This window comes from Emydura macquarii, unplaced genomic scaffold, assembly GCF_026122565.2.
Source record: "Emydura macquarii macquarii isolate MOO-44397 ecotype Brisbane River unplaced genomic scaffold, CSIRO-AGI_Emac_v2 contig_3080, whole genome shotgun sequence".
Classification (NCBI taxonomy): Eukaryota; Metazoa; Chordata; order Testudines; family Chelidae; genus Emydura; species Emydura macquarii.
The window spans coordinates 2,886,698-2,912,942 of NW_027133217.1; the positions used below are offsets into that span (position 1 = coordinate 2,886,698).

A 26,245-nucleotide genomic window follows, 5' to 3' on the forward strand; every position below is an offset into this window, starting at 1 on the left:
CACAATAACTGAACTTCCAGTGGGACTATTTGCATAGTAATGTATCACTAAACATGAGTCAAGATGAAAGAATCTGATTCTTTATTTAGTGAAGTTCTCAGACACTATAGTGGTGAAGGCCATAAAGCATATACATAATTAAATCCAATCAATTCTATCACTTAATTTTATTTCTGACTTCTAAAATATATTTTTATTTCAGTCTTACCACTGTTTACTCATAGTACATTTATCTAAGGTTGCCAGGAGACTTCTGAACCCTCCTCTCCAATGTGGACTTCAAAACAGTTCTCATCTCCAGGCTAGGTATGACAATGGGCTCTTTGAAGAGCATTTGGAAGGGGGTCAACAAGTGCAGAAAGCAAAAGTTCACCTCCCAGAAAGTGTGGTTATTATTACTGTGAGCATGTTTCATCAGTGCTCAGAGCTCTGCACTGGTTACTTCTTTCTGGGTGCAATGCAAGATATTGGTCACTGTAAGAATGGGAATCAAAATACTGTGATGCACGTGATTGTGCAGACGAAATGATGGAATAAATATGGAAGTCTATGCTTATACCTGTGTTAAGTCTCTGCACATTCCCAATGTGAAGTAGCTATTTCTGGAAGTATGAGCAGGTTGACTGACATGAATAATTGTGCTCTTCCCTCCTGACAGACTTGACTCCTGACTGATTACTAACCAATTACCCTTTGTAAAGCCCTGAGAGGTCTGAGATCCAGGTACCAGATAAATTAACTATGGCCAGCTATGGCAATTAAAACCTCATTCTGGCTGGTGATTCATGGAGTGTTACAAAAGACTGACACGGGCACACACGAATGGAAACACTGTGAGACTAAGAAGCAGATGAGAGCTGGCAATGGGGTTTGGTAACAGCATGGTATAAAAATTTAGGGTTTGTCTAGATTAGGGAAGTTTGCACTGGTGTAACTACACCAGTCAAACCCCTAATGTGAACACACTGTTCTAGTACAAAACTGGGCTTGTAACCTACTGGAATAAGATGCATCAGTGGAAGCCTCATCTTACACCTGTGCACAGCACCTACACAGCACCCGTGTAGCTATGTTGTTACAACCTCCCCCCCAATAGACAAGATCATAAGACATCTCATAAGAAAACATTAGGAACAATACAAATAATATGTTTGATTTTGTGACTGTTCATAATGTTGTATTTTTGGTATGTGGATGGTAATGATTTGTAAAATTGCTTATATTTCCCAAATAAACAGCCATAAACAAAGAATAAGGGACTCAACCAGCTCTATTTTACACCAACTATTTTATCCTATTTTACACATGATTCTCAGGCAGACAACAGTGGCAGCCCTTTCATCTGAAGCAAACACCCCTTGCAATGCATGAGAGGAAATGGCGTGTTTCTTGACACTGCATGCGTATGTCCTCTTCCTAGCTCTATTGTTAATTCTCCAGTGAGCATCATACTGACCAACATTTTCAAATTAATTTCAGGGAGATGTGTGGTGGTAATTAATTTGCTGATGCATTCAAGAAGGGAGGCCAGTCCCATGTGCATCCTGGCCTCCCTTGAGGTTGGGCGGGGGGACAGGGGAACTAGCTAAGAAGCTGTTTAATAATCTGAAGACCTCCATCCCCCATTAGTGTGAATTGAAACAGGATTGTAATAACTGGGGATACAGGAGTGACAGTTGGCCTGTAGCATGAGCAAAAGAGAGTGGGAGGGGGCAAAGTACAGGCTTTATTCTGTCTCTGTGTGCCTGCACCTCCTGGGCATGGGGAGGGGTGCTGGGCGCAGTAAGTAGCGCAGAGCCCGTGAGGGCAGGCAGGGCGGGGACCTGTCAGCGTGCGGCTGCATTGGAATGGGAGGACAGTAAATCAGCCAGTTGTCCTTATCAGAATTACTCTGTATCCCAAACCCCCACAATGCCACTAGCATGCCCAGTGAAGTGTCCCGTGGAGGCAAGCGTTGCAGGTGGTTCAGTAGCTGGGCGACCAGCTGTCCCGATATGTGGTGCTTTGTCTCACACAGGTGTGTGTCCCCCCCAGCCGGTCCCAGTTGTCCCAGTTGTTGCTATCTGCTCCCCCTGCCTTGCAGACACTAGCCCTGCTGGTTCCCAATAACCCCTCAGGCAGATGCCTGAGGGGAAGGTTTTTACCACAGGTGCCAGGGCAGGGAAGGTTGCAGACCTGGGGTGGGGGGAGGGGCGGTGCTCGCGCAGGGGGGGCGTGGCCCTGGAGCGAGGTGGGGCTGGGGGGTGTTCGTAGGTGAGGAGCACGCGCCCATTCCGGGGAAGGCATCAACGGCCATGGAGCAGCCGGGGGCGTGTGTAGCGGGGGAGGGGCGCTTGTGACCCCCTACCCCCGGCCCCGCCCCTCACGGGAGCGGCGACCGTTGGGCGGAGATGGGGCGAGCTCGCCTCGAGCCCCCTGCGCCTGCGCGGTTTGGTAGCGAGCGCCGCTCGTGTGAGTGAGAGGGGGGGGGCGGAGGGAGCGGCGGCGGGTCGGAGTCGGGCGGGCCCAGCCAGTAAATGACGTTTGGGGCCGGTGGCTCCGGCTGCAGCGCCTCACGGGGGGCGGGCCGGGCCGGGCCGGGCCGGGGAACAAAGCGCAGGAGCTCCCAGGTAAGGACGCAGCTGCTACGAATTCCACCTCACGGGGGGCGGGGAGACCTGTGCGTCCCGCGGGGTCACCCCTTATTTCACGGGGGGGGGGGGTCACCCGTCCAGTCACCCCTGAGGGGAAGGCGGGAGGATGTCCTCCCTCACCTTCCTGTGAAGGGGGAGGCAGCAGCAAAGGGTCTCCCTCCCCACAGGGACCGTGTCTTCCCCCAGCTTCACACACCTCCCGGGGGGGGGCAGCAAAAGCAGGGCCCCCCCCGCTCCCGACTGCACCCAGTGGAGGCAGCAGGAAAGGGTCTGGACTCTTTACATACTTCACTCCCCCCGGGGGGGCTGCAGGGAAGGCGCTTAAACCGCCCCCCCCCCGTGCACCCCAAACTTCCTCAAAGGGGGGGGCTGCAGGGAAGGCGCAAAGCCTCCCCCCACCCTCAGTTCGCGGGGAAGGGCAGCAAGCTGAGCCCTCGCCCTTCCGCCGCAGCAGTGCCCGCACCACAGTGGGGGGGTCCCCAAACCGCCCCCCCTGCTGTTCCCAAAGATGGGGGGGCAGGAGTCGAGGTTCCCACCCTAGCCATGGCGGGGGGGGAGGGGCGCTGCTGTGCTCGCCCGGCTGGGCAGTGACAGGCGGGGGGGGAAGGGGCGCTGACGTGGAGCGAGGTCGGGCGGGGCAGGATTGAGGACACTCGGGGCAGCGGCGCGGGTACGTACGCGGCTGCCCCAGTGCCTGCCCCTCCCCCTCTTATCACCCCAGGCCCCTCCCTCTTACTGGCACGTCACGGGCAGAGTTTTGGCCAACGGGACGCGAGGGAGACGTGCGTGTTCTCGCGGGATTTCGGCGGGGTGGACTCGGCTCTGCTGGGGCGCGCGCGCTTTCCGCCTTTCCTTCTCTGTCCCTGGCCTGTGCGCGCGCCTCTCAGCGGCCGCGCGCCGTGTCTGCGTGGCGTGGCGAGCGCAGTGCCTGAGGGGGAGGAGGGCGAGTCAGCCAGTTAGTGTCAACCCGCTAGTTCCCACGGGGTCACCCTCTAATTCCCAGTGGCGGGGCAGGACTGAGAGGGTGGGGTCCTCACCCCCACCTTCCTGTATGGAGGAGGAAGTAGGAAAGGGCCGCCCCGCATGACATATTCCCATGGGAGGCAGTGTCTGGTGTCTTCTCCCAGCTCCACACATGTTCCTATGGGGGGGCGGCAGGGCAGGGCAGGGCAGGGCGCTTTCCTGCCTCCTGAATTCCCCGGAAGGGCCCTGTGGAAGGATTCTGACTCTCCCCCCAAGCTCTCACAATTACTGGGTGGGGAGGGCAGCGGTAAAGGGTTTTCAATCTTCCTGTGGCTGGGTGCATAGGGCGGGGCCTTCTAGGGGATGCACAAGGTGGGGCCAGAGAGATCCGACCTGATGGTAGGACTAGCTCCACCTCTCTGGCCCCGTCAATCATGCATGAAAGGAAGGAAACTGCATTGGGGGTGAGGAGGAGAAAGATTGCCCCCTAAACACCAGATCGGACTGGTGACTGCAGTGCAGGAGTGACTGCTGCTGAGCTGATGGCGCAACTGCAGATAGAGGGAACGGGGAAGTTTTAGGAAGGAGAAAGGCCTGTACAGCGGACGCCCAGGGTAAGACAGATAGGCCGAGCTTGCCACAGAGACCCACCCAGAATAGTTTTCCCGAAACCATGACCTAGGGACTGGATTGTTGGCAGCACTGTAGACTCACCACTTCCCTTCTTCTGAGACTTCAGGGAGAGAGGATCCCTGCAAGTGTGGGGGGTTTGTGACTTCCATTTTGATCCCCCTCCCTCCCAGAGGGAGAGAGTTGAGGGTAACAAAGGGCAGAACCCTCCCTTGCAAATAGGGAAGCAGGACTGGTGGTGTGACCACACAGTGTAGATAAATGGGCATGGTTAGGTTCCCCAACCTCCTGAGGGACGAACGAACGAACAAGGACTCTGCTGCATTCCTCTCTTCCACACTCACCCAGATTGCCCAAAGGGGGACAGCGGGGAAGGCGTATAACCTCCCCCATACACCCAGGTTCCTTGCTTCCTAGTTCCCAAGGAAGGAGGAGAAGGCAGCAAGCAGACCCCTTGCTTTTTCTCCATAGTGTCTGTACCAAAGTGGAAGCATGGTTCCCAAGCCAGCCCCCTACTTCCAATGATGTGGGGGCAGGAGTTTTAAGTCTTTGCTCCCCCCAATTCCTAGTGATCCAAGCGGTGTCTGCTCCCTCCTCCAATTCCCTGCATGGGTCAGAGGGCAAGGGAAAGATGCTCTTTACTGTTCAGAACAATAAACCTTCCCATCTGGATACAGCATTAGTCATTGCTGGGAGGACAGGGATGGGGCATTGCTGTGCCTGGGTTGGCAGTGATATGGTGTGACTGCTTCTGTCCCTTCTTGGGGTGGGAGGAGTGGAGCTTGGTGGGGGGGAAGGATGCTGACCTTGAGCGATGTCAGGCTGGACAGCAGGGAGGAGAGGGTATTTGTACATGAGGAAAATGAGCCCATGCCAAGGGGAGGATGTGGGGTACTAGAGAGGGCAGCATGTGTGTTTGGCGATGGGAACAGGTGGGGTCAGAGGTTAAATTTGCATTAGCCATTTCTGTTTATTATCCCAGCCCTTTTACTGCCACATCATGGTGAGGGTGGAAAACGAGAGACGTGCATGTCCTCACAGGCTTACGGTGTGGAATGCTCTCTCTCCTCTCCTGGTGTGTTCAAGGGGGAAGGAATGGAGAGCAAAGCATGAGCTTTCCTATGCACATGCCTTGAGAACAGAGGTGCAGGGCGTGATGGTGAGCACCGGTCTGTGATGAGGGTGTGGGGGGAAGTGGGAGCACACAGGAGTGTGAGGAGGAGGGAGGATAGGAGGGTGAGTCAGCCAGTTAATGGCCTTTGGAGCTAGATGCACGAGCTGCAGCTCCTCATCGGGGAAGGGGAACAAAGTGCAGGAACTGCCAGGGAAGGATGCAGCTACTGCTAATCCTGCCCAGTAAGGGTGGAGGGGAGGTATACTAGTTCCTATGGGTCACCCCCCAAATTCCCAGTGAGGCAGGGTCACCATTGCAGCCAAAACTGAGGGGGATGAGTGGGGTGATCACCCCCACCTTCCTGTAAGGAGGAGGCAGCAGGAAGGGGCCTCCGAACCCTCCCAATGACACATTCCCAAGGGGGGCAGTGTCTTCCCCAAGCTCCACACACATTCCTAAAAGAGGGGATAGCAAAGCAGGGTGCTCACTCCCCTCAAATTCCCCTAAAAGGTGTGTGTGGAAGGGTCCTGACTCTCCATCCAAGCTTCCACAGAGTGAGGGCAGCAGGAAGGGATCTTCACCTCGTCTTGCATCCACCCCCAAATTGCCCCGAGAGGGAGGGCATCAGGAAATAATCTTAACTCCCCCCCCCAGATTTCCCAAAAGGGAGAGCCAGCAAGATAGGAGCTTAACTCTCCACCCAAATTCACCAAAAACTGGGGGAATAGGGAACGATCTTAACTCCCCCCCACACCTAGATTCTCCCTAAAGGAGGGGATCAGCAGGAAAAGAGCTTAATCTCCCCACATAAACAGATTCCTCACTCCCCAACCCCAAATTCCTGAGGAAGGGGCAGTAAGCAGAGTTCTCACCTATTTTTTGCAATATTTGTACCAAATTTTCAGTGGGTTCCCCAAATCTGCCCTCAACTCCAAATGATTTGGGGACAGGAATCTACATTCTTTGCTCTTCTGGATTTCCAGTGATCACAGTCCTGTCTGTTATCCCATTCCAGTTCTCTGGGGTGGGTAAGAGGGCAAGGGCACACTTCACTCCCTACTTCTCAGTGCGAGATACTCATTATTAATAATAAACCTTTATTTCATTTTGGGTCTCATCTGCTTACAGTACTAGTAATTATTGGCTGCTTTTGGAGGATGAGAGATGGGTGTGTGTGGTGGAGGGGGGATACTGTTGTTTCCAGGGTTGGAAGTGATACAGTGTTGTTGTTTCCATCCCTTCTTTGGATGGGAGGGAGCCCTGGCTTGGTTTGGGGACTGTAATTCAAAGACCTGACTAGAATAGGATAGAATCCCTCACTGGGGCTGGATCTTAAGATATGCTGTGTGTCTCCTGGTTTATTCTGGTCTTTTCTGTGTCAGGGTGGTGAGGAGAAGAGGGGCTGGAGCTCCCTGCTGCCATGGGGGCGCAGGACCGGCCTCAGTGCTTCTTTGACATAGAAATCAATCGGGAACCAGGTAAGATTTGGGGCTTTGTGTGATAAGTATTTATTTATGTGTTTGCTCAGATTTCTGCTTTAGATATTGGATCAGGCTCTTGCCACTAATTTAAACAAACTGCATGTTTCTTGTGGGTTTGATCAACTGTTCTTAAGATACTTATTATTTTTAGTAATTTAATATTCTTTGCAATTTGATGTTGTTTGGAATGTCTTTCATGGTACTATGGAATTTTTCTTTACCCGGATTCTTCCCTACCGGGGTATGGTAGGGTTAACAAATGCTTAGTATTTTGAAGATGGAAAAAGACTGTATGTTATAAGTGCTAACTGGTTGAAATAAATACAAATATAGCATCATGTATGTATTTTTTTTTTTTTTTTTTTTTTGTGATTTCAAGATTGATTGTACAAATAAAACAAACTATAGAAAATGGAGAAAACTAATGAGGGGATTGGGGAGGATGGTGGAGCTTTATTTGTTTAAAGTTCTTAAAGGCACTTATCACTGCTATATGTAAGTGCCAGTAGTGGATGGTCTAAAAAGTCTCTTCCATACCTACTCATGTGAGAAACAGTATGGTCTGCCAGTCATGGAAGATCGGAGTTCTAGTCCCAATTATGCTATGTGAGTTGCTGCACAGTCTTCACTGTCTGTCTCAATTTCCTGATCTGTAAAATGCTAGTTTTTATATGTCTACCACACTATTATGAGGATTAATGTTTGTAAAACACTTTGTTGTGTTACTACTATTCACTGCCCCCAACACCCTCCCCAAATAAATGTTTTAAAAGGTGATGGCTCCTTTCACTTTCTGTCTCCCCATTTCCTTGAAAGCCTTTAAGTTTAGAAGTATCACTGAAATAAGAGTTTCTCTGTTTGTACTTCCAAATTTCTGCCATATTCAGGTGCATTTTAAAGCAATTTGGCTTGTTTTCACTCTTCCATAAAATCTTCAGGAGCAAAGGTAAACAATTTCAATAGCTTGTTACAAGAATAAGCTCACTGCAGCATAACTCACAACTATATTATATAAGTTCACACTACTGCACATTTTTACTCTCCGTTTCTGAACAGAAATAAAAAACAGAACTTTTATTGTAGTACAAATGTCACAATTCTCCACAACTTTAAATCCACTTTTGTGATAGGATGGGAGCATTCAAAAAATCAAATTCAGAAAAGGATGGTGGGGGGAAGGTTACAATTCTGCATCTTTGGTTTCCAGTCTGAACGTGTTAGTTAAATAGATTTGAAATTGAAAGAGACACAATGTAATCTCACTCAAAAACTTTTCTTATAGATTCTCAAATCTCTTCCCTTTTCATTTTTCCTATCCTGGGATTTTTTTTTTGGACCTCATCCTATGGTGTTTTGTTTTTTTGATCCCTTCCCTAATTTCCCCTACCCTGTTCCATCTTCTGCTCCCAGCTCCACCTGTCTCTTATTTGCTTTCTGGCCCCATCCTCAGCTTTGTGTTTGCATCCACAAGAGGAAGTAGACTGCCAAGGTGCCTTCAGTGGCTGACAAGCTAAGGGAGGACAGAACTGTTGCCCCTCTCTTAGAGATTCTCATATTGTTGGTGCAAATGGAGGAAGGTTGGATATGAATCTATACTCTTTCAGCTCAGATGTTACTTGGCTGCACTGAGTAGAGGTGGGGCTTTGGCTTCTTTGAGTGGTATAACGTAACTTGTTCCATCTTTAAAGTTGAATGATCCCCAAAACTGCACAGCAAATTTAAAGCTTTGCTGTATTTATTGCGATTGGTTAATGTTTTCCTGTGCAAATGAAAACCATGCTGATTTACAAATTGTGCTAACATTAGGATCAGGGATGATGTATAATGTGATTATGCAGCACCACATGTTACAAAATTATCCTTTCTGAATTTATCACTTAATTGTACTTCAGAATCTTAACTTTCTTTTATAATGAAAGCAAGGTCATAGACTCATAGAACCATAGGGTTAGAAGAAGAGACCATAAGGTCATCTAATCTAACCATCTGCTAAGATGCAGGATTTGTTGTGTCTATACTATTCAACCCTACTCAACAGCCTTAAAAATGAACAGACAACTAGTGCTTACTAGCAGTGAAGATCCCAACATTGCAGTATCGGTACTGTGAGACTGTTTTGGGCTATTATTTGAGATTAGATAATTATTGCATTTATTTGTAATACCATGTCACCCTTACAAATCCTGTACCCATCTATTATCTATCCCTTTTGATGACATTCAAAATCTGATTTAAATATAAACTATACAATGATATCTGCCTGAAGCTGCAGATAGCTTGACACAGTGGCTCTGAGAGATGTGTACTGCCCTGTTCATATCAATGAAGTATTAATTCAGAAATCTGATGACTGTTTAAACGTCAAAATCATCTATTTAGCTGTGGATGATTAAAGCAAAAACATCAGGCTAACATGCTTATTCATCATTGTTGGATGTAGCAGAGACGTTGGGGCAGGGTGCAGTGACGTAATTACTGTCGAAGGTTGCTGTGGTGGAGAGCAAGAAATCACCCCCTACCCACAAACATACACACTAATTTTAAAATGACTTCTGCCCTGGCTGAAAATGGGTAGGTCTGTTGTGGTATACAGTATGTGTGGGGGAGGGCATTGATCTCAATTATATATAGTATGGCTCTGTACAAATAGATGTGTCCTATTTTTATTTTACCTATAGGATCTTGAAATGCAACTTTTTAATCCATGTAATTGTATTGTGTTGTTTGGTGGACTTTATTAGCAAGCTTTGGAGATCTGTGTTTTTCAGTGCAACCTGAAACTTTAGTTACTCAAAGTAAGTTTTCTCTGGTCTGTATTTCTTTATATTTATGGTTGGTGTGGTGCTTTTAGCACTAATTGCAAAATAAATTGGAAATATAGCAAGTATGAGAACTTTGCATTTGACAGTAGCGCAGAGAGCTATTAATAGTGTAGTGTATTTGTTCTTGATATGCTTTCTACCTTTTTGCAAATCTAATGGAAAAATATTTTTTAAATAATGCAAAACATGTATTTGTAGGAACAGACTAGTTGCAGTACCTGTTTTTGCTAATAGTCTGGTATACCAGCACATGCATAGTTGAATTACTCCATTTAACACTGTGGTGTTGTAGATTGTATTTTAAACATGTCAAAGGCATATAAAGCTCTGGATAGGAGTGTGATTTTTTTTTTCCTCACTCACTACAAGATTTCAGTAACTTATATGGCAGTAACAACAAGAGTTCTGTGGCACTTTAAAGATTAACAAATTTAATTTTTGTAGGCATAAGCTTTCGTGAGACTCAGCTCACTTCGTCTACCTCTGCATCTGACGAAGTGAGCTGAGTCTCACGAAAGCTTATGCTTACAAAAATTAAATTTGTTAGTCTTTAAAGTGCCACAGAACTCTTGTTGTTTTTGCTGTATACAGACTAACACAGCTACCCCTCTGGAACTATTTTATATGGCAGTGCAAAGCAATGTTTCCTCTGATTTCTTCCCCCTCCCGCCTGCTGAATGAGAAGCTGAAGAAGCCCAGACTTAGTACTTACGACCATAGTTCCTTCATCCTCCAGAAAACGTACTGTATGTACTATTCTTTTTTGCTGTGTCTCACTCCTGCTCTATCCCTGAAATTCTACTGAATTTTCCTTATTAACGCTCTCTCTCCTTTCATCTCTCTCACATGTGTTTTGTCTTCATTCATTCCCTCACTCATAGCATAATATAAAAGAGATGGAATGAGGAGGGCTCATTTGTGAGCTGACTTGATAAATCTCCAGGGCAAGCACAATATCCTTCACTGTTTTATATAGAGCTATGCTCACTGTTAGTTATTAGTGAAAGACTGTAGAGATTTGAGATGAAATAAAGCAAATTGTGGCTAGGAACACAGCAAACTGAAGGCACCAAATTAATCAGAGGTTTAAGCAGAAACTAGGACTTGAAGATTGATTAATGTAGTCTCACCTAATTTATTCAACTACTCAGAAAAAGAGTAATTTTTTGACAGTCCTAGTCACCTTTAGTTAGTACTTAAATACATTTGTGGGCAGCACAGAAGATAGAAGCATTTACTGGGGATGGGGTTAGTTCAGAGATCTGTTGTGGGGCTTTAGATTGTTTCAGAGTATGCAGGGTAGGAAAGGGGAAAAGAATAATTATTAAAGTGTTGCTATGTTAAGACTCTTTTTCCCTCAAATGCCTGACCAGAGGGAGACAGAACAAGATTTTTAACTAATAATTTAAATAACAAGTCTATTCATTTCTCTTTAATAGAATAACTTATTGTGGAAAAAGAAAAGTTAGCCACTTTTATTGCAATTCAAAAATTTAGTTTTGATTAAGCTTTTATTCCCACGAATCTCAAACTCTGAGGAATTTTGTGATCATGCATCTGTTTTTATTAAAATATTAAACAACTGCAAATTGTGTGTGGTCCTCAGTATTCTGGCAGGCTGCCATTATGACATGCTCAATTCTGTGGAAGTTGTATGCCACTGTCTTGACATCTGGAGCCTATACCTCAACATGAGCCTCCTGTTGAATGGTGGTAGGAGTGTTCTGTAATTTTCCTAGTACTCTGTTCACTCCAAGAAGGTGGGTGGAGGTTTTGAAAGGTGGATAACAGGCAGATTTGCAGCTCAGATTGGATGACTGAGTTCACTAGGAGAAAAAAGCAACTAGATCCTCAACATTCTTTTTTCTTAAGCATTTGTATTACTGTAGCACTTAGGAGCCCTAGTGATGGACAATGAACCCGTTGTGCTATAGGTATCCTGTAAAAGTGAGAGCTCTTCAGGACCACTTTCCTGACTAAAGCTAGCTGAAATATTCATAGCTGATTTATTTGTGAACAGTTCATGTTTAGCTAACTTATAAAACCTATTTGAACAAGTAAAAATACATTGTTCACAAACTGTTCATAGTAAATAATCCTTTAGTATCCAGAATTTGCTATTCAGGCTGTGTGGTTAGAAACCAAAGTCATATGTTTTGTGTTCTCTAATTGAATGATCTGATCTTTATAACTGGAAAAGAAGTTGAAGAATTGTTGGAATGTCGATTCTGTTAGGAAGAAGAAGGGAGCACTTGAGAGAGAAGATAGATAGGCCTAGGAAAATCTTTTCTTATCTACTTTGCAAGAGAGAGAGAGCCTTATATGTGGCTGTGGACGCTAGGTTTAAAAATGGGTTTCTTTCCTGTCGAAGTTTATTGGCTGGCAATTAGATTTCACATTTAATTTTTCCTTGTTAAAGTCACACCAATAATTGCATGTGCATTTATGTGTATTGTCTGAGCTGTGAAGGTTGCTGTCAGATCCTTGTCTGGCTCACTTATTTGCCTGCATTGGTGAGGGCTTATTTTTTTTCACATTGACAAGTGATAAAACCTGTGCAACTTGTATGACTGCCCCCGATGGATACCTAAATGTATGCAAAACCACATAATGCACAATCACAGTAAGATATATTTAGATAAAGCAGCAGCATAGCTTATGTGGAGGAGAACTTTTCTCATTGTCACTGTACGTAGTCAAGCATATCCTTTGGCATAGAAAAGCTGTGCTATGAACACACCCTCCTGTGTCTGTATAAGTTCCAGGGCTCAATTCACAAAAGGAGTGTCTAAATCACTGGGATTCACAAAACTCCTGATCAGCTGTCACCAAACTCTGTAAGTCCCTAAAATTGCTCAGTGCCTACATTTTTGCAGTAAACATTCCTTAGGTACCTATGTTTCTGCCTCTGGATATACACACTGCAACCTCACTCTAGCAGTATGTCTACACTGCTGGGGCTGCATTGGATTCCATGAATCGATGCAGCGGTATGGATTGAGTGGGTAGTGGAGACCTGCACAATTGATCCCGGAAATGCTCCCTGGCTGACACAGTAAATCCCCTTCCATCCTCCCTCTCCCCCACTTCCCTCCCGCCCCTCCAAAAAAGAGTAACGCTGCATTGACACAGCACAGTGGAGCCTCTGACACAGCACAGTGAACACTCCACGTTAAGGGAACGTTAGTAAGTCGACGGGAGATACACAAGCTACATATTGTAGTTTGCATATATCCCGTCGACCCTGGCAGTGTAGACCAGGCCTTAGTGTCTAGACACCCCATTGTGACCCACGAACTCAGGGAAGATAGGTGGCGGAGTGCCTAACTTGCTAAGAGTACACTTAATAGATCAGGGTCCTAGAGATGAATTGGTACAAAACAGACAGGGGGAGCAGGGAGAAAAGGAGGAGCTCCTTCATAACTTTTAGCCCACTGGTTAGGGTACACATCTGGAGAGCACTCCGTTTATCTGCAAATTCAAATTGAGTATTATGACTGCCTCAACTATAGGAGCTCCTAATCCAGGGGATTGCTTCATGATCTTGATCTCACGAACATCTTTAGTATTGCCTAAAGTAAAGAATTTTGCAGGACTAAGTAATATTCCAGAAACTCCTAGGTTTTGTAGGGCTAGGCGCCAGCTGAACCTCAGTCATTCCAGACTCATCTATGTGGCAGTATGGACAGAAATGCTAGCACGAACTGTTCAGATTGGCTTCACAGTACAGGAGGGTGTTAGAAGTACCGCTGCCAGCTCTGTTCTTGTTGAACTCCTTTTAGTTTGTTGGTTGAGAGAGCAGGGGTGTGGGAACTATCTGTGCCCTTCACAGTATCCGTCAACTATGACCTTCATTTCTGGCTCCTTGAATCATTATCTGGTAAACCTCAGTGGGTGATTGGCAGGATGAGAGAAGTTTGCATGTCTCTCTTCCATCTCCTAATATTAATGTTGAATTCCTAAAAGGATAGAGAAAAGATCCTGCCCTTGACCCAGATCTCCTGCTGGCCTCCGGGGGTACATCTACACTGCAATAAAAAACGCGCAACACTGAGTCTCGGAGCTTGGGTCAGCTGACTTGGAGGGGGGTGGGGGAGGCTGCAAGTCTAAAAATTGCAGTGTTGACAGTCCCTTTCGGACTGGAGCCTGGGCTCTGAGATACTCCCTCTTGTGGGGTTTCAGAGACCAGGCTTCAATCCAAGCCTGAATGTATACACTGCAATTTTTAGCTCCACAGTCCCAAGTCCCAGAAGCCCAAATCAGCAGACCTGGACGAGCTGCAGCTGGGCTGTTAGTGTTTTATTGCAGTGTGGACATAACCAGGGAGCCCTGGAGCAGATAACCTTGCATCATAATTACCCATCCTGGCTGTTTCAAGCTGACTGCCTCTGGTTTCGATCTCCATCAATTTTCACTGGCTTTGAAGGAGGTAAGGGGAGATGGGGGAGGATTGTGGTTGAGGAGAGTGAGCTGTCTTTGTCTTAGTTTTGGTTGGTCGAATGTTGTGAATGGAGGTGAGATAACTTGTTTTAAGAAATGTATTTTTAACTTGTGACAAGGCACTTAGATCAAAGGATAGATGTTGTTTTTTAAAGTTCTGCTCAAATAAATAAAATGCATTGTTATACTGTACCCAGCATTGTGCCTTGTGAGCTCCTAGAGTGGGGCGCATCTAAGGAAGAGACTTATTGATGCCCCAATTTCCCCATGTGTTTGTTGCAAGTAACTGACCCTCACTTAAAAAAAACCCAACCAACCAAACAAAAACTGTCCCAATATTGGGACAGACTCATGTCATCATTTAGAGTATCTTAACATTTTATCTGGTAGTGGAAATGTGCAATATTTATTTTTGTCTTTGAGTTTGAAATGCAACTTGAATTAAAATGCTTCCTTGTCGGACACCATTTACTTTTATGTTACTACAAACAAGCGGTTTTTTTCTCTCTCTAGTTATTTAAGTACTTTTTAATATCTGTCCACAACTATGAAGAGCCACAGCTATAGGTGTTCTAAACTAATTAAAATCATGGTGTAATATTGGAAGCTGGTGCAGAAACATGTTCAAAATTTGGGATGTACAGTAGTTGAGTTAAATTCAAGAACATATATTCTAGTGGTACTAAGAGGATGAGTAGTCTTTTTCGATTATAAATTCTCAAATTTGAACTCTAATATTCATAGAAGAATTCCCACACCACATCAGACCAATGGTCCATTTAGTCCAATATCTTGTTTCTAACAAGTGGTCAGTACCAGATGTTTCAAGGTCAAAAAAATGCTGTTGTGCATAATTATGAAATAATTTACCTCCCTAGCAAGTTTTTTTTCTTAACCTTTATCTCTCCTAGAAACATTTTTTGTATAGTATCAAGTGTAACTATCAATATTGGTGCTGGTGGTGGTGGGGGAGGTTTCAGATCCATGTAAACTCTTGATGTCATTGGTATGTTTTGTGGCATTTAGTTCCACTGGTTAATGTGTTAGACAAATTCGTTTATACATCTCCTTTGTCCTTGTCATGTTGGGGAGAGGGAGACAGTTCTCATGAAGGACATGGAATTAAAAATAAGAACTTCATAATGATTGTTATGATTAAACTAACCAGAAAATGTTACATATAATAAGACTTTTACAGTGTTCTTAACTAAGAAAAATAATTTATTACCTAATGTTAATAATAATTGCTAGATACATTCTAGCTAAGGTTAATACTAAAAATAGGCCCTTAACCAGATACAGGAGCAGCTTCTGGTCATGCAGAGGAAACTTTAGTTTAGCAAACTTCTCAGATTTTTCTCCTCTTTTTGCTTGAAATGTGAGCTCCATCCATCTCCCGTCCCCCCCCCCCCCCAAAAAAAAAAAAAAACAAAAAAACAAAAACAAAACATATATTCTAGTATTCTATATTTTTGGGCCTCCTCTCTTTCTTGACTGCTGGTGGGAGAGGGGAGGGAGGTGGGGCATTCCAATCTGTCTTTGGTGGGCCTTTGTTTCCATACTAGGGTAGAGAATCTCCTGACTTCCCAATAACTTACTGGTTTGGAAAGACATTCTGACAATTATATATATTTTTAGAGCATTATAGGGCACGCAAGATTATTGTAACGCGAAAGCAGCTTAGCTTGGCAGGACTAGGCCCTAAAATCCAGAGTGGGCTTTTCTTTAAGCAATGTTAAGGCCTCCTAAGGGCCAAATTTGGAACTATCTTCCAAAAGGCCCCTAGAAGATAAAAGGCACTATCTCCAGGGCCTGAAAATACCCTTGGATAAAAATAGCATAAAATCTGCTTAAATCAACAGCAATTTTTTTTACTTAGGCCAGCTGCAAGAATGCTTTAACTGTAAACAACTAACCACTGCTTTTGGGTGAAAAGTCCCCAATACTCCTAGCTAATAGCCAATAAACTAACAAAAACCAAGTATTAAGGCCCAATCCTTAAATGGATTAAGATGTACGTAATCAGTAGCTGGCAAACTTATTGCTAAAATCAGAAAAAAAGGGGTATATAGGGACCCCCAGGCGCCACTCCGCTTGAGGCTCTCTGTAAATCCGTCGAGGCCCTAGCGGATGCCCTGGGTGGGTTGGCTCCCTTGTTGCAACTCGCTTGCAGGATAGAGAATGGGTTTCCCTATCCTTGTGTTGGTAAGCGTCTTCTTTTCATGTCTTGCAGCCCTTTTTCTTGTAATTCTAATCATTAAGTGCTGCGTAAATAAAACTAGCTGTAAGCACTTCCCTCTTGTCTAACTGCTCCTTTCTTAGCACCGAAATCTCAGAACACAAACCTTCCGCCTTCTGCGGTACACAGGCATCAGAATTAAAAGTTGATTAATTTCCTAGAAAGGAGTATCTGAAATATTTGTAGATGCCACAGTATTGAGTAAAACATAATTCAATTTCAAGAGACTTTTTTTTATTTTATGGCAGGACAGTAGAACTAATTCCATAATAGCTTTTCACCAAATTTGGAGCAATCCAATCTTTTGCTGCTTTTACTGTCAGTGTTTGAAGTGTTACTAGTTTTATACCACTAAAGGGTACTCTTTAATAGGTTATCACATAGATCTGTTTGATATTTGACAATGATTTAGTTTTTTGTGGTTCTTATTTCACAAGCTGTAAGTCTATCAAGCAAATTTTGTTTTGCAAATTGTGCATTTTACTATATTGTTCATAAACAAAGTTTGTAGATCTTTGGTTTACAGAATGCAGTTTCAGGTAGTTTGGAATGTACAAAACAGAGTATGAAAACCTCTTTTTAAAACTTTTGGTACATTTGAACATATTAATACATGCCTAGATAAGTACAGTTATAAGGCACCATAAATTACGACTTCTCCTCAGCCCTAATCCTAAGAATGGTGTGTGAACAGCCTGTGCCTCAGTGTAGGGGGATGGAGTAGATCACTGTTTCTCAACTTTTTTGATACCAGGGACTGGCTTGCTGTCTTCCTAAACTGTGTCAGGGAAATCTTAAGGACAGGTAAGGAGGCTGCCATGGACTGGCGCCGGTTCACAGAACAGTCATTGAGAAACCCTGGACTAGATGACCGCTCGAGGTCTCTTCCAGCCCTATGTTTCTATGAATCTTCCATTATTGTTCATGGGAGTTGTGCAGCTCTCTTTGCATAAAGAGGAAAGCTGTCTCAAAGCAGTTAGGCAGGTGATGCACTCATCTTTTTGGGATAGAAATTATGATTTACTGTATATGTACAACAGCTCACACAGTGGGGCCCTGATCTAGTTGAGGCCTCTAGGTGATGATGAAATATAAATAATATTTAGAGCTTCAAATTTGTCTATCCTTGTACAAAGTATGCTACTTTAAAAAAAAAAATTCCCACAGCCCCTGTGATACTTAAGGTATTTATCTAAGAAATAAAGTAATTTAGGGACCTTGTTTCAAAACAGCTATTATAGACCAGATAAAATATTTATTGCAGGTATAATTTGACCTTTTATTTCTTAATTTCAAGCCAGTATTAGGTGATGAGGATTTAAAAAAAATTAAATATGGTGAAGTTATTACATTTTAATTTCAGGTAAATTGTTCCAATGTCTCTTTTCAGCCACTTATTTTTAATACTACATGTTCAGAATTTGCTCAGTTCTCAGTCTGTTTGTTAAAATATGTTTTCAGTGAAATGCTTACTTGTTTGTTCTGACAAAAAATTGGCAAACTGAAAACTTTGTAACCACATATTTTAATCTTTCTTTCAGTTGGTCGAATTATGTTTCAGCTCTTCTCAGATGTATGTCCAAAGACTTGCAAAAACTTTCTTTGCTTATGTTCAGGTAAGTAATTTTTCCCCATTATTATCAATAATTTATTGTTAATTATCATTAGTTATTTCTTATTATTAACTACAGCACCATAATGGCATGGTAGTATATAATGTGAAGAATATCATGAACAGAGAGCACAATTCCAACCCCCAAAATTTAAGGATCTAAATGCATAAATACATACCATACAGAGAACAGATAGTGGTGAGTGGGTTTTGTCACTGGTAAGTTTTGTGGAGCAAGTGTGTTTTTAGAAGTTTCAAGGAAATTCAGGATACTAGACTGGTAGAGGAGATTGCAGGTGGGTTATTGCCTGGTGCTCGTTAAGGGAATAAAAGAAATTGATTGGGGACTGTAGGAAGGTTATGCATGAGTTTGACAGCTGAAAATGGAGATCAGAGCACTAGCAATATAGCAATTAAACATATTTATGTTGTGGTGGAGGTGGCAGCGCAGATGAATTATTCATTTTAAGTAACTCGTTGCTGTTTAATTGAGACTGCATATACTCCTGCTCTAGCTTTTGAGGATTAAATTTGAATGGAGCAGTTGACAAAAGGTATATTCTGAAATCTCATCCCACTGTGCGAAATACATAGGTTTTTTCATATATTTGAATAAATAAACCTCCTAAGAAGATTTTAAGACAGTGTTTTAACATAAATGAACTATCAGCTTGCTTCTTGCTAACATTATGCTTGTCTATACGGCTTATTGGCCAAGTAAAGTGAGACCCTGTACTCCACTCAGTGGCACGTCCTTCTTTGTATATAATGCAATGACTTTTGAACACCATATCCAATCAATTCTAAAATTTCAGGGAATGTTGTAGGCATCGTTGGGCAGAGTTTGGTGAAAATTGGAAAAGCCTGATTTCCACTAATCAGGCCCAAAGAATGCCATATGGTGTTGCAGACAGATAAATCTGTCACCCCCTGCTGCTGTGTGTACACAGCACAGGCAGCTGCTTAATAGGCTGCTCTTTCTTGTTGGCTGTATAGCTTGGCCTACATCAGCAACTGCGTGTTTCTAAAATGCCAGAGATGTTTGTACCAGCAGTGCAGAACTGTCAGGATTTGTTTGCGGTTATGTTTGTGATGGAGAACAAAGATGATTCAGTGGCAGCCAGGATGTTTGGGGTGTGAATGTGCATGAGAGTAAAAGGCATCATGGAGGTTACAATTCTGGGTAATGGAGACATCAGAGACATGGGGGAGCAGGAGGGGATCAAGGTGTCAAAAACTGACTGACTCTTAATTTTCTTTCTCTCCTCTTTCCTCCCCCCTGGGCAAAGTGAATTTCCTCAGCCCTCTAAAGTGTTTTGAGGTTCTCAGATGGGTGGTGCTCTAGAAGGCTACGGGTAAGGCATTCGGGTTCAGGGATAGAGACTCTGTTCCTGCCCTTCCCACCACTGGTCTGTGACATAAAATTCTGCTGACTCCTTAGCAGTCACATGGCCTGACGGGTTGTGGTGCCATCCATCAGATCAATTTTGCAATGTTAGGGAATATTCTGGGCATCAATGGTCATAACCCTATTGATTTTGACCAAAGTCAATAAAAGCCCAATTTCCACTACTGTGAAAAGAAAATCAGGCTCACATAGTATCCTTTTGGTGCTGCAGACAGATGAATCTCTCTGGCGCCCCCTCTCTATGTATATACATATCACAGGAAGCAGTGTAATATGCTGCTCTCTCATTGGATGTGCAGCTTGGCCTATGTAAGCAATGAAGTGTGCAGTCCTCTAGTATTTTATCATTTCATTTTCTATTATCCTGATTACTGTGCACTTAACTACTTTTTTAACCTAAAAGAATACTTATTTGCAGGCAGTGTAGAACTTTCCATTCACACAATTGGATTCAGTTGTCTTGTTTTGTTTTGTTTTGAATTTAAACAGACAGCTGGTTAGTTAACCAGAGATACAAGGTCTTTTTGAAGACTTGCTTGCTCTTCCATTAGACAAATTCATTTCAAAGTGTGGAGTTGAGCCCTGCTCTGTTGACCAATTTTTTCCCCTCAGTGGGACATCTTTGTACACTGTCTCAACAGGAAAACTCCAGCATTGTTATTCATATTAGAGGTTAGCACTTTCTCCAGAAAAGCCAATTGTTATCTAGAAGTGTTAAATGCTTTAGTGGAAGGCCAAAATCGCATAACCAAAGGTGGTGGTGGTGGGGAAATGAGAAAATTACCTTAATTTTAATATTTGTCAGTCACTTTTTCACTTTTTTGTCTTTGGTAGGGCATGATTGTATTTAATCTTTTACAATAAACCCTGTATTAGAATAGTTTTCCTCTGAGAAAATTGTTTTCTTCAAAAATATTCATCTCTATTGATTCTTTCTGTTCAGTCCATTCTTCTAGTCTATGGCCAGGTGGGGAACTGATAGCTTTAAAACTTTACTTTTTTGAGCCATCTATAGTGATGCCTCATGTATTCCTCCCTCTGGTTTCTATTATCATTATTAATAATAATCATGTTTATTATGGTAGTGCATTGGGGCCAACTGAGAATAAGAACCCATTTTGGTAGACACTGTACCAACAGAATAAGGGACAGTTCCTGCCTCAAATATCTTATAGTGAGAACAAACAAGACAGACCAATGGGTGAGTGAAAAGGGATAAAATATGCAAGCAGAGTGAGCAATATGTTGGCTGCTGCCAACATTAGTTCTGCAATTTTTTTTTGTTGTGTCATGGTGTTTTAAATTCTTTAGCATTATGTTAGGAGGGGATTAGCAGGTTGGAGACCATAAGGAAGGCAGTTGGGATGGAATTGGAGCAAACAGGGAATCTGCACAGGAAGAGAATGTTCAGAAAGAGCTGCAGAAAGCAGTTTGATGACATTCTATAGCTGCTGTGCAGGCTTTAGACTCTGGCTGGGTTCATCTTACGATTTCTTTCCCATGGGTCCTTGTACCCCAAGAAAAGAGTTTCTCTGCACTGTTGTGGTTTTGTGGGGTGCGGCCCCATTTTACAGCAGGTGCCCAATGCAGCAGTGCTTGCTTGAACTGCCTTCTGTAGCTGCTTTGTATATACACCTTTCTTTGTTAAAAGGCAGTTCTGAACTCTCTGGAGATGATCACCTCTTTTGCAGATAGTTCCTGCCTTCAGCAGTGCTCAATGTTGCTGTCTTTCTGGGTCAGCCTCCTTAAAATACTTCTTTTTGCTGCACTGGCTCTGTTGTGACCTGACGCTGTCTGCATTGTCAAAGTATCTAGGGCTTCATCCCTCTTTCCTCATCTGTATGAGACTGTCTTGCATTGCAACTCTGCTTCATCTGTAAACCCAAGGCATTGATCCATATACTTTTTGCTCCTTGAGCAGATGCCCAAGAGCATTGACATAGTGCTGAGCTTTCTCTAACCCTCTTTTGGCCCCAGCTTAGCACTGAACCTCAAGTACCTCTTATAGTTGACACTTTGTGACCTCTAGCTTCATTGCTTTGCTTGAAATTGCTCAGTGGGCATCAGTATTTTAAAATAAATAACTGATGTGATACTATCTCTTGCTAGGATGGAGGAAGAAGGATGACTAATTGGCTTTAAGTATTCATATTATAAGATGATATCACTAATCGATACGTATCAAGACTAGCTGGGCTGCATGAGCTGCTTGCAGGTATCTTTCCCCCCTCTCACTCTAACGCTATTAGCTCCTGGAGGAAAGCATCTTGGAGTCCAGGTGGGCTTTGTGATAAGTCTGACATGAGGTTGGCCCAGGTGCTTTGATCAGATTTTTTTAAAAGCGTTTTTCATCTTGTAAAATATATTAACTTTTCTTGTCCGCTGTTATGACCTTATCCGTTTTTACCTTTTTATTTCAGATACCTTACTTGAGCTTTCTAGTCTCCAAAAATGGGACTTCAAAGAGGGGGAGGCTTTCTTCACTGAAAAGAAAATGACCTACTTTGTAGGTCATTTTCTTTCAATTATAAAACTTTGAATTGCCATTTCTTCTCAAATATGAAGGAATTTTGAAATGCTCTTTATTTTCACCTTGTAATCTTTTTGCTTATTTATTAAATTTAATTAGATTTTATTTGTGAGTATACCACCTACCCATTTTTCAAAGAAATTGACCTTTAATGCTGGGCTGGGGCAACCAAGATAAATTGTGAAATTCGAGTAACTTAACTTTTACTATAGCTTATCTTCTGTCTGGTGCAAATTTGGGTGAAGATTTTTAAATGCATTATACGCTTATGAATTGGTTCTTGGTTTCAATTAAAGCTACCTGAAATAATTGAACATTTTATAGAAATGTTTTAAAATAGAAGAAAATATAGAAAACAGTATGGAAAGAATGTACACAACTTAAATATTAAACAGGCCCAATTTCTGCAAAGGGGTCTGCTTATGTAGACCTTATGCCTGTGCAGAGTCTAGTTAACTTCAGTGGGACTGCATACCAGTGGGTGCCTTTGCAAGAATGGTCCGTATTCAATAAACAGCCAAATAGATCACTTTTTTTTTTTTTGTGGAGAAAAGAGAAAAACCATTTGAAGCAGAGGATTCTTTCATAGTGTGTGCTGGAGGATGGATGATGTCTTGTACAAGGATTAAAATCTGTTTCTGATGGAAAAAAGAGTGAAGAAATGGAAAAATAAATAGGTAGATTTGATCATATGTGTTTTCTTATGTTCCCAATTTTGATGGTCTCATTTACGTTCCCCATTTACCAGAAAATAAAATCCCATTTTAGTAATTTGACCAGTAGTTTGACTTTTTTAGCAAATAAATTTAGTTATTTTTTATATTTCATTTTACTAGGTGAAAAAGGAATTGGAAAAACAACTGGAAAGAAGCTGTGTTACAAAGGCTCTACTTTCCATCGTGTGGTTAAAGACTTCATGATTCAGGGTGGGGACTTCAGTGAAGGTAAAACATAAAATTCTTTCTCTGTGCTAAGAGATTTAATTGTTCTAATTTACAAAGTTAAAATTACTGTCAGGAAATTCCTTTAAATGTTTTTATACTTTGTAGATATTAAAGCCAAAGGTTATATTTATCTTTCATTCTTATATCTTGTTGTTAAGATGGCATTTAGAATTGCACATGTTGTAGAGTCTGTGGAATAAATACTGTAAGACTCCCAATAGGTATTTTCTGATACTGAGGTTCTAAAATGTTCTTGTTAAAGGTTAAAAATGTATAGTTTTAAAATACAGATTTCCTTACCTGAGTTGCTAACACTATCTTTCATTGTTTAAAAAAACAAACTACTTTTAATCTTTTCCTTTTTGTATTTTACACAGTGTGGGCAATGCTAGTAATGTTCACTCTGATTCTTTTGTGCTGATACAACATAGTTACATCTCTGTAAGGCAATGTGAATAAGTAAAATCGTAACAGGTGCATTGGAAATATTTCTTGGCAGAATAAGCCCCCAAATGCAAATTCAAAGCATCAACTTGGTCTGCTTCTTCCCCCCAATGCACACATAACTTAGTGTCCCTCCCATCATCCCTTTCCTAAAACATTTGCCCTCCCCAAAGTGGTTTTATCCTCCAATCTGCAAGGCCAGTAAGTATGAGTGCAGGGGTAACTCTCAACTGGTAAAAGGCTACCTCTCCAGGTATGTTGTACCAGGGGCCACCAAGAGAGCAGCTAGGTGACCTATTGGGGGTAGGGGTGGCTTTGAAAGAACTGGTAGCTAGTTTTTCACATCTGTGGTATCTGAGCGCTGGATTTCTGTGGCAGGGAAAGCTGTCAACCTTGTTTGTTAGCTCTCTTCTCTGATACCTGCTGCTTCTTTTTCCTCTGTTTCCTCCTGTTTGGAGACCAATAAGTGCTAAGGGAGAGGAGTAGCCTTTGGAGCCTCACTGGAGCTTTTCCAGTCCCCTTCTTTCCCAGGGCAAGCTTTATTGGACTGTAAACTACATACTGGTGCAAAGGTCTGGGTTGCAGACTCTATAGTGGAATATTTAAAGCAAAACAAAAATATTTCATGAAATTAAAAGAAACTGTTCATGTTAGGCTTTATAAAACTTTTGTACAAAATCTAAATGTTGGTTCTTTGATACTTGAATGTATACTTTAATTCATATTATCTGTAAATAGTGCCATATTTTTATATTTTGTTATTTGCTATTCTATATACAAATTGTTTATAAAGCATACTTTAAAATCTTCTGATAAGGTTTAATGCATGCTTTTATTACATAGGTAATGGAAAGGGAGGTGAATCTATTTATGGTGGATATTTTAAAGGTAAGGGCTAATATGTCTTTAAGGTCTATTGCTTCATTTCTGAGATGAAACAAGTTTTGATTCCCAAGATATTTAATGTGGAAAGGTCTACTTATAGATCACCTTTTGCATGAAACTAATGTTGCATGACAGTTATTTTTATATGCATGAATTTCAGATACATTTATTGAAATATTTAATGTTAACTGACAAAATTAATTAAGGCTAACTTTACTGGTTAAACATGACTTTCAGCATGGAGGTTAGGCAACTTTATTCATGAAAACTCCTATCTTCCTGCCTAAAACTGTCAACATATTCTTTTGTTTATAGAGAATGTGGTCTTTTGCAAAATGAAAAGGTAAGAGACACAAGCTCAGTAACACAAATTCAAACTCTGTTCCCTTGCACCCTCCCTAGTAAATATATGGACAACTGATAATATATCAGTTTGTGGATGGATATCTGTATTGCTTGGCAACATGGAGAACTCTGTATCTAACTTTTTTGTGGGAAAATTATTTATTTTGAGAAAAAATACTTGGAATTATTCCCAGTTCTAAACAGTCCCAATTTCTTTAAAAACGCTGTCCATTTTTCCCTCCAAGATTTGTATATTTCGTGTTGGTTTTTAAAAATATATGGCTGTGTTTATACTCTGTGCAAGTTAGTTATTTGCTTGCATAGAGTAGATAAATATATGTACACCATTCACCTTCTTTCTAAAACTTTTTTGAAAGAAAGAGGTGAGAGTTTGTAATAGTAATCAGTGCTTTTAGGAGACAAGATACAGTATAATTTTTACATGTAAAGAATGGGAAGTTACTGTGCTATTCCGGTCTTGACAAGCCTATACATAAACCGTTGGGTTTTTCAAGTATTGTGTGCTGTGAGCAATTCTTTGTAGTTAGGTGCATGCTATGAAGTTTCTTGAATATGTTATAAGGAAGCATAGTTAGATGTCAGAATTTTACAGCCTTTAATCAGAAGCAGCTATATGACAGATTCCCTACTCTAAAAAGTTCTCGGTTCTTGTTTCTAAAGAATACATATGGATTGGTAAGTGCTAAACGTCTGGTACTGTATATTTGTCTGCACTCATGGACGTTAATGGTACAACCTTATGTCTAATATGGTTTTGTCTGTGGTAAATTGCTTGTGTAGTTATTTCATTTTGCTGATTGAAAGTATTTTGATTGTAAAACTATGGATTTTTTTACGTAGTTCATTGGATTAAATAATATATTTTTATTTTTCAACCTCTAATCTGTCTTTTACAGTTGGGTTGAAGAGGAGCACATGTTTTACTCCTCTCATGCAAGTGTCACTATTAAATAAATTTCCTTTCGGATTTTGAAACTTCAAGTTTGGGTTCCGTAGATTGGTGCAGTGCACTAGTTAACACCCTGGCAGGGAAAAAACTGTTTAACGGTGTCTTCCTACCTAAGTAATACTCAGAATGATGTGTAAATGACAGCATTGAATATGTTCAGCCATGTTTTAGGATGGGAGAGGGAGAGTCTGATATCAAAGTGGCTTTCTTTCAGGAAATGTCGGGTTTAAGATGTTGTAAGTGTATGATGAGCTTAAGTTGTATTGAAAACAATAACAAAGCATTTTAAATGTTTTATTCTTAATACATTTCACATTGTTTCTAAAGCAGTTGTGACTTATTTAAAAAAAAAACAAACAAAACCCCAAAAAAACTTCTGTATTCTATACCTGGTATTTCTGACATAACAAATATAAATCTGTCTCCGCTCTTAATTTTTGAGAGATTTGATTAGATTTCTTTTTTTTAAGTGTTCAAGTTTCTTTAGTGAGCAGAAGAAGAATTTCTCCTTGTACTGTCCCTGTGCTGCTAAGAAAATTATACTTGTGTTCACTTATGGGGGAAACTGACTAATGTGTGTTTTCTTCAAACAGATGAAAACTTTGTTCTCAAACATGACAGAGCCTTCCTTTTGTCAATGGCAAACCGAGGGAAACATACCAATGGTTCCCAATTTTTCATGTGAGTAGATGTAATTTGAGAGCTGAGCTTTTCTTAAACAGAGAAGCGCTGTTCATGAGAAAGATGGTATTGCTAAATTAAATATATAAATGGATGTTATCAGT

At 42.0% G+C, this 26,245-nt stretch overlaps 1 protein-coding gene across 7 annotated transcripts in view; it reads left to right on the forward strand.

The window, feature by feature from the left end:
* Nucleotides 1-2,488: 2,488 nt before the first annotated feature.
* NKTR (natural killer cell triggering receptor) overlaps nt 2,489-26,245 on the forward strand; it is a 66,686-nt gene continuing 42,929 nt past the window's right edge. For 5 of the 7 annotated variants that reach the window (XM_067530465.1, XM_067530467.1, XM_067530469.1 and 2 more), the window contains exons 1-6: nt 2,489-2,609; nt 6,723-6,818; nt 17,864-17,938; nt 22,709-22,816; nt 24,104-24,148; nt 26,054-26,141. In XM_067530465.1, the coding sequence (XP_067386566.1) occupies nt 6,761-6,818; nt 17,864-17,938; nt 22,709-22,816; nt 24,104-24,148; nt 26,054-26,141 (374 nt within the window). In that variant the 5' untranslated portion in view covers nt 2,489-2,609; nt 6,723-6,760. Of the gene's footprint in view, nt 2,610-3,946; nt 4,211-6,722; nt 6,819-17,863; nt 17,939-22,708; nt 22,817-24,103; nt 24,149-24,460; nt 24,489-26,053; nt 26,142-26,245 lie in introns of those variants that run through there. The other 2 variants (XM_067530466.1, XM_067530471.1) reach the window with 2 other exon arrangements.